The sequence below is a fragment of the Buteo buteo genome, chromosome 20 (genome assembly GCF_964188355.1).
Source record: "Buteo buteo chromosome 20, bButBut1.hap1.1, whole genome shotgun sequence".
Lineage (NCBI taxonomy): Eukaryota > Metazoa > Chordata > Aves > Accipitriformes > Accipitridae > Buteo > Buteo buteo.
The window spans coordinates 24,662,325-24,680,044 of NC_134190.1; the positions used below are offsets into that span (position 1 = coordinate 24,662,325).

General features: G+C 47.3%; 1 protein-coding gene across 2 annotated transcripts in view; it reads left to right on the plus strand.

The window, feature by feature from the left end:
* Positions 1 to 703: 703 nt before the first annotated feature.
* The window catches only part of ANKH (ANKH inorganic pyrophosphate transport regulator), a 102,707-nt gene continuing 85,690 nt past the window's right edge, over positions 704 to 17,720 (plus strand). Inside the window, exon 1 of one of the 2 annotated variants that reach the window (XM_075052171.1) lies at positions 704 to 1,325. In XM_075052171.1, coding sequence (XP_074908272.1) covers positions 1,230 to 1,325 — 96 coding nt within the window. In that variant the 5' untranslated portion in view covers positions 704 to 1,229. Of the gene's footprint in view, positions 1,326 to 1,923; positions 2,254 to 17,720 lie in introns of those variants that run through there. The other variant, XM_075052172.1, reaches the window with a different exon arrangement.

A 17,720-nucleotide genomic window follows, 5' to 3' on the forward strand; every position in this document is an offset into this window, starting at 1 on the left:
CCTGCAAGCTGGGGCCGCGAATGCGTTCCCTTGGGGGGGCTGCGAACGCGTTCCCTTCTCCAAGGCTGAGGTAGAGGCTTTGGAAAAAAAAAAAACCATGAAGACGCCGTGTGGGCAAACGTTCGCCGTCGATTTATTTCAGCTCTTTTTGACCCGCAGGTCAGACATCTTGGTGAGCGCCTCACTGAGGACCACACACCCCCACACACCCCCGCCCTGTAGCTCCACGAGTGCCCCCTCACCGGGCCCGCAGCCCAGCCCGCCTCAGCCCGCCGTTACGTGAGGGGGACGCGGAGCGGGGGGGGAACCCCAGGGCGCGCAGCGAGCGCTGTGTGGTGGGGTCGGAGAGAGGTGCGCGGCTCGGCCGCTGCCCCTCAGTGGGGCTGAGGAGGAGGGGCGCGGGGGGGGAGAGAAGCAGCGCGGCCGCTCCGGCGTGAGGAGGAGCCGCTCGGTGCCGCTCTTGCCGCCGCCGAGCGTGTGTCAAACCCACGTGCCCCGGCAGCCCAGCGGCAGGGCCCGGCCCGGCCCCCCCTCACGCCGGCGGCCCCTCACCCGCTCCTCCACCGAAACCCCACGGGGAACCGCGCTCCGGACCGGCGCCGCGGCCTGCGCCGTCCCCGCGGCGGCGAGGAGGAGGAGGAGGAGGAGGGAGGAGGAGGAGGAGGGAGAGAGAGAGGGCGGCGTTTTCCTGCGCGGCGCCGCGGCCGTCGCCCCGCCGCCGGCGAGCGTCAGGCGGGGGAAGGAGGGCGGGGAGGGGGGGGGGGAGGCCCCGGCCCGGCCCGGCCCTTCCCTTGGCCCCCGCGCCCCGAGGATGGCAGCGCTGCCCGCACCAGTGGCTGGCGGCGGTGTCCCTCCTCTTTTTTTTTCCGGCACCGGCGGCGGCGGTGGATCGGCGTTGTGTGGGAGGAGGGCGGCGGGGATGGACTTGATCTCTCGGGTCTCCTCCTAAGGCAGCGGCACAGCGAGCCCCGCCGCCCAGCCAAGCACCCGCCGGGGCCCACCGAGCCGAGCAGAGAGGGACCGGCTCCCCCCCCACCCGCGGCTGCTTTATTTTTAGGGGGCTCTGCTGCTTCTCTCCCTCCCCCCCCCCCCCCGCCGCTCTCACACACGCACAGGGACACGCACGCACCCTCCTCCTTTGCCCTTTTATCCTCCCCCCCCCCCGCCGTCCTCCCGCGCCGTCTCCTGCCGCGGCAGATGCGCTGGGGGGTCACCGCGCAGCTGGGACTATGGTGAAATTTCCAGCGCTCACTAACTACTGGCCCCTGATCCGGTTCTTGGTCCCTCTCGGCATCACCAACATCGCCATCGACTTCGGGGAACAGGTAAGGCAGCGGCTCCCCCCGAGGGGGCGAACCCTCGCTTCGATCGCGGAGGGGGGGAGGTCGGTGCCTCCGCAGGGGAAGGCAGGGAGAGGCGGCCCGGGTTGTGCCGAGCCGAGCCGAGCCGGGCCGGGTCCCGCCGTCCTCCCCCCGGCGGATCGCGGGCGGGGACGGCGGCTCCTGCGCCGCGGGGGGCGGCCGGTGCCTCCGTGCGGCTCCGCACCGCCGCTCGGTGCGCGGGGAAGGGACGGCGGCGTTTGGGTCGTCGTTATTTCATTTTTTTTTTTTGCGTGTGTGCGTGGTTTTTTTGTTATTCCCCCCCCCCCCTTATATTTCAGGATTATATAATCCCAAATTACATCACGCCTTCGCCGGGGGTTGCTTTTTTGGTTTACTCCCCCCCCTCAGGTGCAGCAGCCCCTAGCGCAGTGCAGCCGGAGCGGGGCGCGGGGAGGGAGGCCCGGCCACCGCCGCCGCCGCCGCCGTCCCCCCCTCCCCGGCCCCGCGGTTCTGCCGCAGCGGCTCGGTCCGGCATCCCCGGAGGAGGGCGGCAGCCCGGCGGGGAACCGCTCCTCATCCCCTCGGTGAGGGGCTCCGGGTGGGTGAGCCCCTGGGTTCGCCCCGGTGTGGAGCGAGGCGGGAGCCGGCCGGGACGGGGCGCGGTGGCAGAAGCCGCCGCCGTCCTTCAGCCGTCAGCGGGAGCCGTGCATCGTGTCGGTGACCCAAACCTGGGCTGTCCCCCCAGCTTCGGGCACCCAGAAAACACCCTGACTCGCCGCCGGCCACCCTTCCAGGCAGCCCTCCCGCTTCGCCCTCCCGATCCCCGCTTTGCTGCGTTTGCACCGGTAACGCGCTTCGTTTGCCCGAGCTTTCCGCGCAGGGTGCTCGTTCGCCGTAGCTCGACGCTCTTTCGTCTCGCTGTGCGTGACAGGTAAGGCCCTGGTCTTGCGTCGGGCTGCGCTTTATAGGGCCTATCGTTACATTTTTGGTAGGACGGTATACGCTTATGCTTACCCACGAGTGTCAAGCGGGGCAGCCACCGTAAATGCTGCATCTCAAATAGCTTTTATCCTTGTCCCAAGTCACGCGGTTTTGCTGAGAAGCTCTTGTTTTCCAAGCGGAAGAGGCAGTTGCTCCCGTGCTCCTTAAGCAAAGATACCAGAAAATTAGTGGGTACTTTCACCCCTTTGTAAAGAAGAAAACGAAAGGAAAAACATCACAGTGGGAGAAAATAGCTGACACTAATCATATGTCTGTCATGATTGTGTTAATCTCATTTTGCTTCCTAGTCCTTTAAATTTAAATAAGCCATGGTACTGAAAAAATGCAATTCCATGCTTGTCTAACAACTACATACTTTCCTACTAAGTCAGTCTTCCATAAATCATACTTGGGGCTGGGGGGGGGGCACGAAAGGGAAAACTAAAGATAGAAATGACAAGGAAAAGGTGATTTAAATGCTAATAACTGTGCCACGCTAATAACATACAGCAGAAGTTAAACTGAAAGCAGTTCACTCAGCAAGCTCCGTATAACAGGTGCGTGTGTACAGTTTGCTTTGTACAAGGTCAGCTTGATTCAAAATCCATGTCAGCCCGTAAAAGACTTCAGTGTGCTCTGTACCAGGATTTCGGAAATTAACAGGCAAGAGATTACAATTTTATAAGTGAGGGACCTTCTCTCTGGCCTGGTACCAGCAACGTGGGAGGGATGTTAACGTGCAAATGATACATGTAAGCACTTATCTAACCAACTTTGACAGCGTTAGGGACAAAATATCTCAGAAAATGTGTTTTATTTGATAGCCAAGTCATAGGACTGGCCCTCCAGGAGAGTCGGTATTATCCCCTGTCTCAGACGGCAGCCTGGGGAGGTGCTTCCTTGGAAAGGGAGAAATCTAGGGAGCAGGGAGACTCCTGCAGAAAACCCCAGCGCAGGATTGGGAACTGGAAAGACGCTTTTTCCACCAGCCTAGTGGGAGACTTTCCTATGGGGAAATCAGGAAACCGAGGCAGGGAGAAAGTTACTCCAGGTCTGAAGAAATGCTCTTACAGACAAAAGGACAGGGATTTTGTTTTCCCATATATAGTACACAAAGTTATTTTTTACACTTGTAGGGCGTTATTGTTGGGCTTGTCTTGCTGAAAATTTACTGACTTGCTGAGCCAGTCACCTTTCTGTGCTCCAAAATTGTAGTAATTTTAATAACAGGCCTGAATGGAAGCAACGTAAAAGAATGGGTGTGCCAACAGATAGCTCTGAAAAGGCTGCCATACCTCCTCCTGTGAATGTATGCTGCAGATAAAAAAGATTTCTAAGAATGATGAGGGAAGTAAAATTTGCATGAAGTAATGTTACCCGCTCTGGAGAATACTGTAAAAGAGGCAGGGGGGCTATAGGTCAGAAATAAGAGAGATGACTGTAAAAAATTAGGGAGAGAATGGACCTTGCCTGACCAGGGAAGAAGAGGTGTTTAAGAAATGCCGTAAGTCATAAACCCTTTTGATGCATCGTATTCATACATTGCTCTCTCAAGCGGGGAGACTATTTGGAAGCAGAGTGTTCAAAGCAGAGCCTTTTTAACAAAATCTAATACTTTTAGGCACCTGAGATTGAAAAGTGAGAAACAAAGAGAATCTCACCTTATTTTTTACCTTGAGAGACTTTTCTGGATGTTGAATAGTTTTATTCAATAGCAAAAATCACCAGGAAATTGCCGGATCCTTGGTAGGCGGCTGTCTCTAGATTTCTTGCTACTTTATGGGAAATTTACAGTTAGGCTAGAGAATATTTGCAGAACATAGTTTATGACTGTCACCATTGCCCCATGTGAGATGTTTGCTATGGCGAGTCTGTGTCGTTCGTAGGAGTAAAAAATGCTGGAGCGATGCTCATAAGAAGTAACAAGCTCAGCTCCTGCCGTCACTTCCAGAACTGCTATAGCCAGTGAAGAGCCTCCTGTTGACCCTTGGACCCAAATCCAATAACACTTTAGGACAAGGCTTTATTACAGAGTTACTCCAGTCTAGTGAGCTAACCTCACCTGTTCACCTCATAAAATCTTCTTAGACAAATACCTGATTTTTTGTTCCCCCCACTAAAAATGGTAGTCCTGATGCACGACCAGGTAAATTGCCAGAAGATTAGAGAAAGAAATCATTTCTAACCTATTTCCGTGATTTCCTTCTGCAACCCATTTGCCTTAGAATTTATTTACAGTACTACATAGCTTTTATGAAATAAAATACTACATAGCTTTTTTTCTTAGAGTAAGGCCTTCAAGAAAATAGTCCCAAATATTTTGGCTGACCGTTCCTTCTCCACGTAAATATGTGTCTGTGTGCGTGACTGCGTGTGTGTGCACGCATGTATTTATTTGTTTATTTTTCTCTAGGTATATGCACACACACACAAATAGACACAGCAGAGCACTTTCATCCCAAGAGCTTAACACTTACTACCAGAAGAGAGATTCTCCCCTTCATTCTGCTGGTGAGAGCATCTGACTCGCAACATCCTATCCCAAGATTCACAATAATTAGTGTTTTATTTAGAGCTCAGCTGTTGGAGAGCAGAGTTTGCATTATAAATCCCAGCTACTGTGAAAAATGTTGTTGGATGTACTTGCCTGGAAATAAATAAATAAACTGCTCCCATGTGATGGAGCGCAACACAACCTCAAACAACTCACCCAGCAAATAATACCACCGTTACCCCGTGCGCTCAAAAATCCATCACCACCTACAGCAGTTTTCCTTTTAACGCAGTTTTCCTTTTAACAGTTTCAGAGCTGCTCACATTTATTTTGGTGGCCTGGTTGGTAATGCATGTGTACATTTGCATTAGCATTATTACAAAGGGGGAAGACCAAGGTGCGCATTACTTCACTACCTTTCTTGGAAGCGCAGAACCAGCCCTAGGCAGCGTTAAATACAATTTGCAAATGCGGCCGGTAACTCTTTGTGCTGCTCTCGGGGTGGCAAAGGCCAGGTGGAGAGCAACATTCTGAACTCAGGGCCTGTCTGCAGTAGTCCCTTAATTATCAAGGGGAACAGTAGGAGGGTTTTTTGTTTGGTTTTTTTTTCCTTTCTAGCTATCATATGGCCAGCCCCTGAATCATTAGTTTCAATTGCTGTCACTAGCTGTTGGTTGGGCGGTTTCATTTGCCAACATAACCGTTAGGCGCGCAGACATAATGCTGTTCAGCGGCTTGCGGGTCCTTGGAAGGTAAAACCGAGCAAGCAGAGTCTTGCCGCCGCTTTTTCCTGAGGTCACTCGGGTGCTCTGGTCCTGCACAGGAATTGCCATACATTCCGCGCAGTGTAGGGGTTGGGATCAAACAGACAAGCCGTAAGGGAAGTGCTGAACGTTTTGGATTCTGAATTATTTTGCAATAATGGCTTGAAAAACAAACTGTTTTTTTTTCTTGTAATCGAATGTTTTTGGGGTTTTGTTTTTTCCTTAAGAAGAAAAGTGTTGCCAGAAACGGAGAACAAGTCATGAATAACGTATCAAAAAGAATTAGTGAGCTTATCGTCTGCCCATGCCATTTGCAAACTTAGTAGGGGGTTAAACATTTTGATTAATGCTTTATGAAGCTCATTTTTGGGGTGTTATTGCCTGGACTTTCAGAACAAGCAATGGGAGAGTTCACGTTCCCAGCTGTTCACCGGGGATTTGGGCCAAGTTGCATAACCTTTCCGTGGCACAGTTCTCCTGCCTTTGAAGTGTGCCTAGACGCCTACCTGTGTTTCACAGGGATGCAATGAAAATGCATGTGTCAGAAGCGCTCCAAGATGAAAGGTGCTGTATGAGTGCAAAGTACTCCTGTTATTGCTGTTGTGAGAGGTCAGGGACTTGTTTAAATCGTGTAGGACTTTAGTACCGTATAAACAAGAAAGCTAACAAGGTCTTAAAATTGGTGTGGACCATGACGGTATGTTATTACCACAGTGGCATTATTTGTAGGGTATGCTGATGGAAATGCCCTATTTGTTTTAAATTAATGATGTGAACTACACAGCATTCTAACTTAAATGTAAATGAAGTTGTGTTGAAGAAACGAACTTCTACAGAGTATAATATCAACAGAATTTAAAAAAATTTTTTTTTTTTCTTAATTTTCCATGGTGATATTTTGAAGAAAGTAATTTCTCCTGCAGGACTCACAAGCCAAATAGTCAGGGAAGCAGCTAGGAAAGATCGGTGAAATACATCTAACTTCCCCGTTCACAGTGAGAAAATCCAAGTGAGACCTTACATGAAGTATCAAAACCCAAACCACATACACCTGAAGTAGTAATTTTCAGAATTTATACCTCAGTACTGACTCCAGAGACTTTCTTCTAAGCAGCACAGCTTTTCTTCCTTTTGCATGCCAGCCTGAGACCTACTGCCTGAGCTCCTAAACAGTCGTCTGCCAAGCACGGGGGGGTTTCAAGCCAGTGCTAAGTGGCCTGTAGACCACACGGACAATTCTTGACACTACACAAGTGATTAATTAGGCTTGTACATCTACATTATTTGCAGCGGGCATTAGATACCAGGCATTGCACTCACCAGTCACGCAGAGCATTTGCTGGAGTTTGACAGCAAGCAATGCACGCTGAGATCTGGGAAGGAGTCAAAGATCTCGTAAAACAGAGATTTTTTTTGGCAGGTAAAAGCCAAATCTCAACAAAACGCTGATGTTCTTAAAGGTAACAAAGACACATACTCCTGGCAGCTAAAGCAATATATATTTGCATTTTATAGCACATAAGGTGCAAAATAAACAGGTTATGAAGAGCAGTGGGGCTATCACTGCTGAAGGTCTCAGATGATACTAGAAATTATGAGAATGAACCTACAGATGAGGCGTCCATCCCCTGCAGTGCTCCGTGTTGCCGTAGCGTGAAACGTATATAATCGAGAGCTAGGATCTGTGTTACGCCTCATTTGTCAGTACCTTCTCTTTTTTCATCCTACCCTCTCCTTCCTTCCCAAAACCCTCCAGTTCCCCGCTTCCCACTCCCACCTCCCATGGCTGCGTCAGCTCGGCTCTAAGGACTTCTCGGGGCTTTCTTGCACTTCACTGTTAAGAACTAGCAGGTTTTGTACTTGATGATACCCATTAAGCATGTCTGAAGTAGCTGGCTAGCTATATTGCCCACCAGGTTGCTGGAAAATAAACCTTTGAGTCAGTCTCTGGGGTGGAAACGGTTCTCCCTACCGGAAGAGTAACGGGATGCGGTGGGAGACCGGGTGGAGGTACCACTTTGCCAAGCAGTCCTGAGTCCCAGTCTGTAGGGTGAAGGGCCCTCTCTGGAGACACTCCAGTCATAATATCACTGGATAGTCACTGAAAAAGGGTTGTGGGGTAGCCGAATACTTCTGGTGCTTATTTCAGAGATAGGGGAGTTGGGTTCTCCTCCCTACGCCGGTGAAAATCTACTAGGCTAAGACAGCATCAGGAAGGAGAGATGAAATACCCCCAGCCTAATTTTAAGACATGGGTTCAAAACTGAAATTTTGAAAGGGGTTTGAACCACCGTGTTCTGCGTCGCGGAGAGAAATCCCCAAACTAAACTTTCAGTTTTGAGTTGAACTGACCATTTGTGTCAGGGGTTTTCTTGCTCATTTCTTTCGGTTGCATTTTCACAAACCCAAGAAAGCTGGTTTCTCTTCGCTGTTGATTTGGTCTGAACTGATTTCTTTTTAATCTGCGCTCATTTTGCTGCCGTGTGGAGAACTTGGTTGTATACAAAGGCTTATATGACATGACCGATCTTATGACTGTTTGAAGATAAGTGACTTTTTATATGCAAAGAAGGCATATAGACAAGGCTTCAGCTCTGAAAGTGCAGATTCTAGCTATTAATTGACTTCCTATCTTGATCCTAGACAAGACATTTATCTCTCCCTTTGTGTGAGTTTTGTCAGTTCTAAAATAGTGATGTGTTTCACAAGGCAGTTACAAAGTTTATTTCTTCATGTTTGTAAAACATGGATGCAAGTTGCTGTATAAATAGAAAATTTAAATTTATCTATCTGCCAGCTCATGCAGAAACCTCCATGCATAAAATTGAGCAATTCCAAACAGATTTTGCTTTGTAACTACTTTCAGAAATCTGTGATGTTTTAAAATAACATACATTTTACTGCTGAGCTCAATTGCAGTTTAAATAGCATATCAGAACATGTGTTTCTTAAAAAAAAAAAGATTAAGGAAAATTTGTAATGACCTTCGGTTTTAACAAGCTAATCCAAGTAGCTCTGGGTACCTCATCCTATTTGTACTTGGAAACCTGTGGATTTTGGGGAGAGGGCAACAGGAGTGTTAATATGCAATTAGATCATCAGATTGCGCTTCCTTCTGCTTGCTTGATTTTCTACTGACATGATATTGCTGTAACTATGGTTTTAGACATCGCCGCTGCCTTTTCAGATAACCATTAGCCGGAGAATTAAAAAAGAACCTCCATAAGAACCAGGGACCTAAATGACCCGTGAACTTCAGCATCTGAAACAGCAAAGCTCTGCAGTTCTCCCCACTTCTGTCTCCTCTATGGTATCACTTATCTTTCAGATTTTCCACAGAACTTTGCTACATTGTGTTAGAGTTTGTCTGCATATGCAGTTTTTCTTGATTAGTTCCTTTCTGATGTAGTGCATAATAAAACTGCCTGCATGAAACATTAACTAAGAATAATTCCAGGTGTAAACATGCATTTGGTTCCAAAGAGGGCTGAAGTACAGCATTGTTACTTGCAAAACCAGAATTGAATTCCATAGCCTTTTCAAGAGCATTCTAGAAAAGGACAGAGGAAGAACACTGGAGAGTTAAAAGCAGTTTGTTAAAAAATAAGTGCTACAATGGCATGAAATCTCAAGTGCCGATTTAATTCTTTTCCCCAAGATGATGCAAAAAATTCACTGTTTCTGATTTGGCAGGAGTGCTACTGCTGGAGAAAGGGTGGTCACTGTTGCCCAGAATGCCCCGTTTGCTTTACTGGTACAGTGGTTCAGCAAGAGTTCAGCTTTTAGCATGGGAAGCGAAGAAAATGCAAGATGCAATTTATTTTCAAGTGATTTGCTTCACATAGCTTTTTTGCATTGCTATTGGATCTCTAAGGCAATTGTTTCCAACCTTTTTCAATTTTCAGAGCCCAGAAAATTTTCTGGTAGAGATGTAGAGAAAACTCCCATCCATACAAGCTGGAGAGCATACTTGTCTTTACATTTTTCTTAGTTACCTCTCTCCGACTCCTTGTAAATACTCCCCAAGGTGCAGGGTTCTGTGGGGCTGAAAGATTACCGCACCAAAGCACGTGCTAGTACGTTTGCTGACAAATACATTTGAAGGGCTTTTGGCCGGGAGATGGTCTGTCTTCTGGCCACCTGAGCTGTGTTTTGTACTTAAATTAGTGAATGAAGTCAGATGCAAGCCGTACCTGAGCTTTCACGTGTTGGCCTTTGAGCTGCGTGGCTGCGCGGCTGTCACCTACGCTGGCCCTCGAAGAAAGCCTTGACGAATGCCGGGGGACTGATTTTGGTTTTTCTCCACGAGTAGCGGGTGTAGGTATAAGAGACGCAACCACACGGCACCTGCTGTTCTTCCCCTGCTTTTTTAATGATGCCATTTCATGTCTACTTCCCTGAAAATAGAGATTTGTGTTTAGATTTTATCGGGCTCTTTTTCCTCCTCACTTCCTCCTCACACCCTGTTACCCGTCCTTCGTTCTGCTGCGTATTGGTGACCAGTATCTTATTTTTATAACCTCTCTGTCAGTGAGCAGCAGCTGCCGTTGCTGCAGCCATGGCCAGCTAAGGTGAGGTAGCTCCAACCCATCTCCAGCAGCCCCCTCCTCATTGCAAAAATGTTCCTTGCTGCAGCGTACCAACGTGCTCCAAGAACTTGGCGATCTCAAATCTGCCATCCTGCAGATGAAAGACAGACCCCTGCACAAGGCCATCATTACCATTTTCTCCATCAGCACCTTACCCGTTAAAAAGCGTTTAGCCCATTTGAAAAGAAAACGAAGAGTTAGCAGTGTTACAGGGCAGGAAGACACTTCGCGTTTTCAGTTCTGGTGAGAAGGGAAAAAATGTCGGTTACATAAGAGGAAAGATTATAGTAATGAAGCATTTATAGCTTGGACAAAAAGGGAATTTGATAACCGTCTGCAGTTGTATGAACTGCGGCGCGGTCGTGAAGGAGAGAGGTTAGCTAGGTCACTGCCGTGGAGGAGAACGTGGCCAGGAGCAATGAGGGAGATTGGGGCGGTTAAACACAATTTAGACTGCAAAGGTTTCCAGATGATTTTCCAAGTAAAAAAGCAGGAGTCGTTCCCTCTCACACATTACTTCCTTCTAAAATGTGTTGGCATGAGGAGTGCTGTGCTTTAGATGGTGTTGGGTGGTGGTGGCTTTTTACGTAGGCTCAAATTCAGTGGGTCACTGAAAGCAAAGAGTGTTGTGGTCAACGTAAAGTGCGGTACATGGTGGGTCAAACCCAAAAAGCACGTTTTCTGGTGAGGGAGACGAACAGCTTCGGAACCGTGTACTCCTCAAAGACAGTGCAATCTAGAAGGGTGATGTAGTTATGGGCTGTCAGCATGGCCTTGTTGTGGTGTCAACATTCTGCTCATACTGAACCCAAACCATAACACTGTACCAGCTACTAGAAAGAAAATTAAGTCTATCCCAGCTGAAACCAGGACAGGCCTCTTCTTATTAAATTGTACACACTGAGGTAAAATACACAAAAACTGCAACTGGGGAGGTGCAGAATTTCTAGTATTAGTGGTTAGTGATTACGATACAGTTGTCTTAATAGCCTTCTGTTTTTCACACGATGTCTCCCAGGTTCAGCGTACAGAGAGCACTTGCTAGGGAGAGAAACCAGAGTTACCTAGCTAATAAAACTACTGACTGTAAAACCCCCATCTTGTCCATTTTAGAAGCGTAGGGCTGGGGTCTCCCCAGCAGAGCTGAGGAGGAAAAACCCAAATGATACGAGCTTATCAAAATAGGAGGACCTTTCCAGTATGAGAGAAGTGGAGTGTTGAGATGTCCTCACCGTGGAAGTAAGGGAGATCTTAACTCTGCTTTTAAGCTGGAGGCATGCTGAGTTTTTAAAAGGGCTTAAAGGCATAGCTGCCAGGAGATGAGACACAAGCAAACCCAGGTGACGTTTCAGGTCCTTCGGTGCTGTAAAGTGCACGCCCAGCCTTGCACCCTTACTGTCTTTCCAGTTCGGTTCTGCGGGTCTTTTGCTTTGCTTGCTTGTCCCGTGGGTGCCGGAGCAGCTTCGTTAGGCAGACGGCCGCGTGGCTTCGTCACCAGGCTGGAGCCCTCATTGCTACCAGGGAGCCCAACCATTTCGCCCTCCTCCTCTTACTGGCTTTGGTATCTTACTCCATCGGTCCATCCCACCTCCTCCCCTGCCGTGGCATTTTGGAGATGACTTTGAACGCTCAGATTATTTGCAGCCCGCTGTGCCCAAGAGGCCAGCTAAGGAGTTGAGTTCAAACCGGCCGCCAGTTCTGCCCGGCAGACGTGAACATACCAGGTGATGGACTTGCAAGAGTAGCCGGTTTTCCCCATTTGCACGGCCTGTGGTGGTGGTGGTGATTAAATCTTCCCATCTGAATATTTGCCTCATCCTCTTCATTAAATTTTAATTGTTGCCCTCTCTTCCTCATAGTTTTTGAAGCCAGTCAAAATAACCCCAGTCGCCGTTGGTTTTGTACAGTCATGGGGACATCTCTGGACATTATTCTCTGCCCTTCAGTAGTACAAAACAACTGGTAGTGTGGGGCTCCAAATTTAGTACGACAGCACTGTCAGCTTCCCCTGTGTTTATGTTGTGATGTAACGATTTTGCAATCTTAAGCATTTGATTTAAAAGAGAAAGGAAGTCCAAACCACAAAACACTTTCCAGATCCTTAAGATGCCGAAGGTAGTCATCCACAAAAAGCTTTCTGTTTGTCACAGGTAAAGACATTTTTCAAGTACTTCTGAGATACAAAAGGTGCACCCATACACATGCACGTGTACATAGTGCGTTGTGGGCAGGAGACTGCCTTTATAGGAGGATTTTAGACACTGAGTGGTGCTGAAGAAATGCCTTGATTACTTATTGGCTTATACACAAGGCAAAATGGTTAATGAAATAAGCACAAGAGCTGCACCATGGAACTACTTAGGTAATTGCACGTGCACCTGATGTGTCCCTTATAGTTTGAGCCACCTCTGGTTACATTGATATTACAGTGGTTGCATGTGCAAATGCTGTTGTTATTTTTAAATCAATGGTTTTGTACATGGATTTCATCTTTTCAAAATGTGACCTTGAGAGCACTCCTGATCACTGCACCACTGTTCTTTATATACTTGTGGGCAGTCATTTTTCTTCAGAGTGTTTTATTTCAAAGCATGAAAGCATGACGACCTTTCAGCATTCACCGTCTTGTTCTTATATGAGCTTTCTGAGATGCAGTCAACGGTCTACTGGTTAGGACATGCTCCAGCATTGTAATAGTCTTGGGAAGAGCTTTCGTCAGCAATGCCTTCTGGATCTAATATATAAGAAGTAGTGTGCTTTTTTCTGCTAGTACTGTGCAGAGGCCAACGTCTCTCTCTTTAATAAATTTATGAGAAATCTCAGCAGGTAGCCTGCTTGACATTTTCTTACTGTAGGCTTGACCTGTTGGTGAGCTTTGAATCACTGTCCAGAAAAGGCTGGTAGGGTTGTGGGCTAGCTTTTCCGAATCACGGCATGCCTTTCTTGTCAGCTGCAAGCTCCTACCGCATTGTGGGTGGTTGCATCACTAAGGAGAAAATAGCTAGCGAAGGCACAATCATTGCCTCGGGACTTCGTCAAGGAAACCTCATGTTAAGTTGCATATTTGTGACTTGAGCTCCAAGGATCTGGTCGTGCTCGCAGTCATCTGCAGACGTGGAGCCTGTTGTATTCTGTGTGCATCCACTGATTTGAAAGGGGAAATGAGCGGTAAGAGAGAGAGGTTTAGATCAAGGGGGAAGCTGCCTGAAAGAAAAAAGCCTGACAGCTTCGGCTTTGGAAGTAGGAGCACATCCCAGAAGTCCCAGTGTCCAGCAGATGCCTGTCTCAGGTGATGAAAGCTTTCCACCACACTAGAAAGGCTGAGATGCTCATAGACAAAGTGGCTGTGGGGCTGTAGTTTCATCACTGATATCTTGCTTAATAATGAACTAGGTATTTTTTTCCTCCCTCATCCCGCTGGAAGTCTAAAGGAGACAAAGGAGGCATGCCAGTGTAAATTTAGCTTAACGAGAAGGCAGTCGGGGTCTCTATGACCAGCACCAAGAAGAATGTTAAAGCAATACTTGTCCAGCTGGCGATAAAGGATAACCTGCGCTGAACTGTAGAAATAAATGGAGGAAAAAACATGACTCACTAACATCCTTGACCTTTTTCCAAGAGCAGATAAGAATAGTCGCGGCACCTGAAACCATTAGATATGAATATAGTGATTTCTAGATGAGTTTGCCTTATCTCTTGAGAACTCTGAGTATGGAGTGCAGTGGCAAGAAATAAGCAAATTGGCCAGACAGGAAAGTGGTTATGTCTACAGCCTGAAGAACAAAGGATATTTGAATTTTTTTTTTTACTCTTAACACGCTTACAGCATTAGGGACCCTAAGCACTGTTTCACTTTGCTGTTGACACAGCGTCAGGGTGAGGGATGCACAGACAGCTTGGAACGGTTACAAAAAAGGATTAGTAGCTGTTTTGCAAGAGGTTATTATTGCAACTTCTGGGAGTTGGTTTCAAAGGCAACTACAAGCATGAGCATCTCTCATTTGCTTTCCATAAAGAATAGTGCCTCTATAGTCTCATGACATTTAGCATCAAATACCTCTACGCTTTTCTTCTTTCTGTTTTGGCCAGATAAGATTCTATAACCTCAAACCTTTTGTGTATATCCCTTTGTTTTGTGACTCCTTTGTGAAAGAAAGAAAACATCCCATTGAGAAAGAGAGAAACAAGATATAAAAATAGGGAGCCATGCACAATTCAATCCTTTTTTTTCCCTTTCCACTGAATCCCTGTGTGGCAGTGCACTGATGCAGCACCATAACCAACAGCCTGGCGTCTGCAGCCTGCCAAGCTGAACCCAAAAAGATCAAGCATCATCAATCTCATCTTTTACTGTCTCTTTTTGGCTCTTTGTTTATACATATTTATATAAACCTGGGGATTTTTTGTTTTCAGCCCTGAGCTGGGGCCTCCTGTGCGCTGCTGTGGTTTGTGGCCCTGGACAGCTCCTGACCCTCCTCCTCGTCACCCTTTTGCTGCCTGTTATTTTTTCCGGAGTAGTCTGTAATCTTCAAATATCTGGTTCCCTTCTGTCGTCTCTACTTTTCCTTTTCTGTGCCTGTCCAGAGAACAGGCCATTGCTGTTTGCAGGCAAGCAGCCCACCCTAATGGTGACAGCAAGGTGCCCACCGCCTGCCCCCGGCAGATTCCTTCCTTGCAAACGAGAGGCCCGGTTCAGCAAAAGAAATGCATCACTCGAAATCTTGTGGATGTTTGTGGGCTTTAAATTTAGGCCTGAGTTAAGCTGATGCACAGGTATTTCTCTCGTATGAGGCAGCCAGGCTTCAAGCAAAGAACGTGAGCTTTGTAAAGCTGCAAGACTTCATCTAGCAAAGGGTCCGTGCTCGCCTCTTCTTCTTCCTCCAGACATGCAGTTGTGGTACCTGGGACCGTGCTACCCAGCTATCTGTATTCCTCCTTTCGCGTGTCACCGTGTCGGGACCAGCTCCGTCTCAGTCTGGTTCAGGTACCGTTTCTGGAGGAGCAGGCATCGGGCAGCGCCGGCGAGCCGTGGCTCTGACCGCTCTGCCGCTGCCGGTGGCCCGCGGCTCCCGCTCGTCCTCTCCCCACTGGCTTGTCTGGAATTCTGCTCAGCACGATGCTGTGTAGGAGAAGCAGTGAAATTTTTCTCCCTGCATGCTGGCGTCTGATGGCACGTGGTAAATGCCTGCTGTCCTCACTGGTGGGGTTTTTTTAAAGATGTTGCAAACGAAGGTCAGGGTGATTATTCTCTCACTAAGTCTTAAAGCCAATTTCTGGATCAGAGAGTAGAATAACATTGCCTGCATTCCTCACATGCCTGTTCATCCTGCCACGGTTGCTGTAGCTGACCAGTGATGTTTTCTTACCTGCAAGGTCAGAGATAAAGATGTTGGAGCGCTGAGAGAATCTAATCTCGGCAAAGCCTCTTTTGGATCAGAGAGTACTTCTGCTCTTTGGTGTGTTCTTTCAAAGGCAGTCCTTTGAGGAAACCTGGGAGAAGCGTGTCGAGCTCGGTCATTTGTACATGGGCATGGATGCCTTGTGCGGAGAGGTCCAGGTGTTGTGAAGTAGGCGTTTGGTGTAGGCTTCAGACAGAAACGTGTCCGTTGTGAACCTGTGCATCACTTGAGGGACTTTGAAGATGTTTCTAACCATGCTTAACATTACAAGTATTTTTAAAATGCTATATATAAGTTAGCTTCAGACATTTCCAGGTCATAATTAAACTACTAGGCTTGTTCCAAATCAAGGATGGATGGCATGAATAGCACTGTGTGAGTCAGACCCATCACATGTTCTAAATTAAACTTGTGCTGAGCCAACATTGATTTTAAGACTTTTTTTGAAAATCTCCTCACCTTACAGAAGTTGCTGATAGCATTTCTAGAGAGGCTGGTAATGAAGAAAAAAATAAAGCAGAAGCATGGAGGAGGGTAAGGAAGCAACAAGCCAACTGTATATGGGAAGAATCAAAACATGGAACTAGGAGAAAGTATTATGAATAAACAAGTTAGTGAAATAACAGGTTCAGTAGCAGATAGCTTTTGGCTTGCCTAGCGCTCTCAAGAGTTCAGCTTGCAAAACTCTGAAGTTTACCAAAGCAGGGTCATCTCCTAACAAATATGAATGGGTGTTTCCCTACCTAGGCACTGGAAACTGCCTGAAGTATTACCACAAAGGGCTCCTGTTTTCTGGGGGAAAAAAAAGAAGAATATGAAATACATGAGGATGACATAAAGATGAGAAGATAGGAGGTCTTGGAGGATTTATCTGATGACCTGTCTCCCAGTAAAGATAATACATGCCTCAAGTGAGATTTCACCTGGGATACATTGCACAGTTTCAGCCATACATACTTAAGGCAAGGCCATTCAAGCTTGTTCAAAAGATTAGGCAAAAGAAACCCCAACTGTTAGTTTCTCCATTTTGTCATCATCCTGTCTGAGAAGGAGAAACTGAAAGATCTTGATTTCTGTATCCCAGCAAAGACGGGTAGAGCATGAACATGGTTGTTCTCTGTAAGTAGATAAGGGAAGATGTTAGCCTACCGGCAAACAAGAGCAAATTGGATAGCAACATCTGCCTGTAAACTCAGTGAGTGCTTTTAAGCTGGAAGTGAGGAAGGCTCCAGGCCACCAGAAGAATAAGGCTCTGGAAAGAGCAGGGGCAGGAAAGCTGAACGACTTGTTTTTAAGCTTGAGTTAATGAAAGTCATGCTATTGCGTGCACAGCAAAGGACCGAAGCCCACACCCTTGGAGGTTGTTTCCATTCCCTGTGAGATGGGAAGAAAGAGAAAGCAGAACTTGGTACAGACAACTATTATTTTGCATATATGTATCCAATATATGATCCATATATACACAAAAAGGAATGGGAGGCCCTGAGTGGAGCTGCAAGAAAGCAGGTGCTCTGGCTTCAGCTAAGAGAACCTGCTATTGCTGTTTAAGCCCTAATTTTGAATATTTTTCTCATCTCATAGCAAATTTTGTAATCTCTGAATATGTTTTAAAACACTCGTTTTTGAATCTTTCTTCCTTTTTTAAAAAAACAATCATTGCTTACTTGAGACCTCCACAAACCCCGTTCTCTCAGGGGAACAGCCATTCGTTGGGATGCACAATTCCCAAAAACACGAGGTGTCTCCTCACCCAGGGCCACAGAGGCAGGGCGGCTACTTCTGCGGGGCTGACATTGCTGCTGCTGCTGGTGCCGGAGAACAAACGAAGCTCTGTTCATTTTCTGCTCCAGCAGAATGCATGGGGGGCGGGGGACGGGACAGAAGAAGGATGAGCTTGGGGATGGAGGTTGCTCAGTCGAATGAGGAAAAATGTAATGAGAGAAGACAATGTATATTCAGGTTCATAAAGAAGTGCTTTCAATGATAACACGTTAAACAAAATTTGGAAGGGTTTGGCAGTGCCCTTTTATTGCTGTTCACAGGACAGCTTATTTGTTCATTTTTTGTTTTGCATGCTAGTGATAAATCAAAGCTGAGCGTCAGTGTTTACTTTGTTGTTGCCATTGACCCTGATTTAGGACAATCTCAAAACGTGAAATACCTTCCCATTT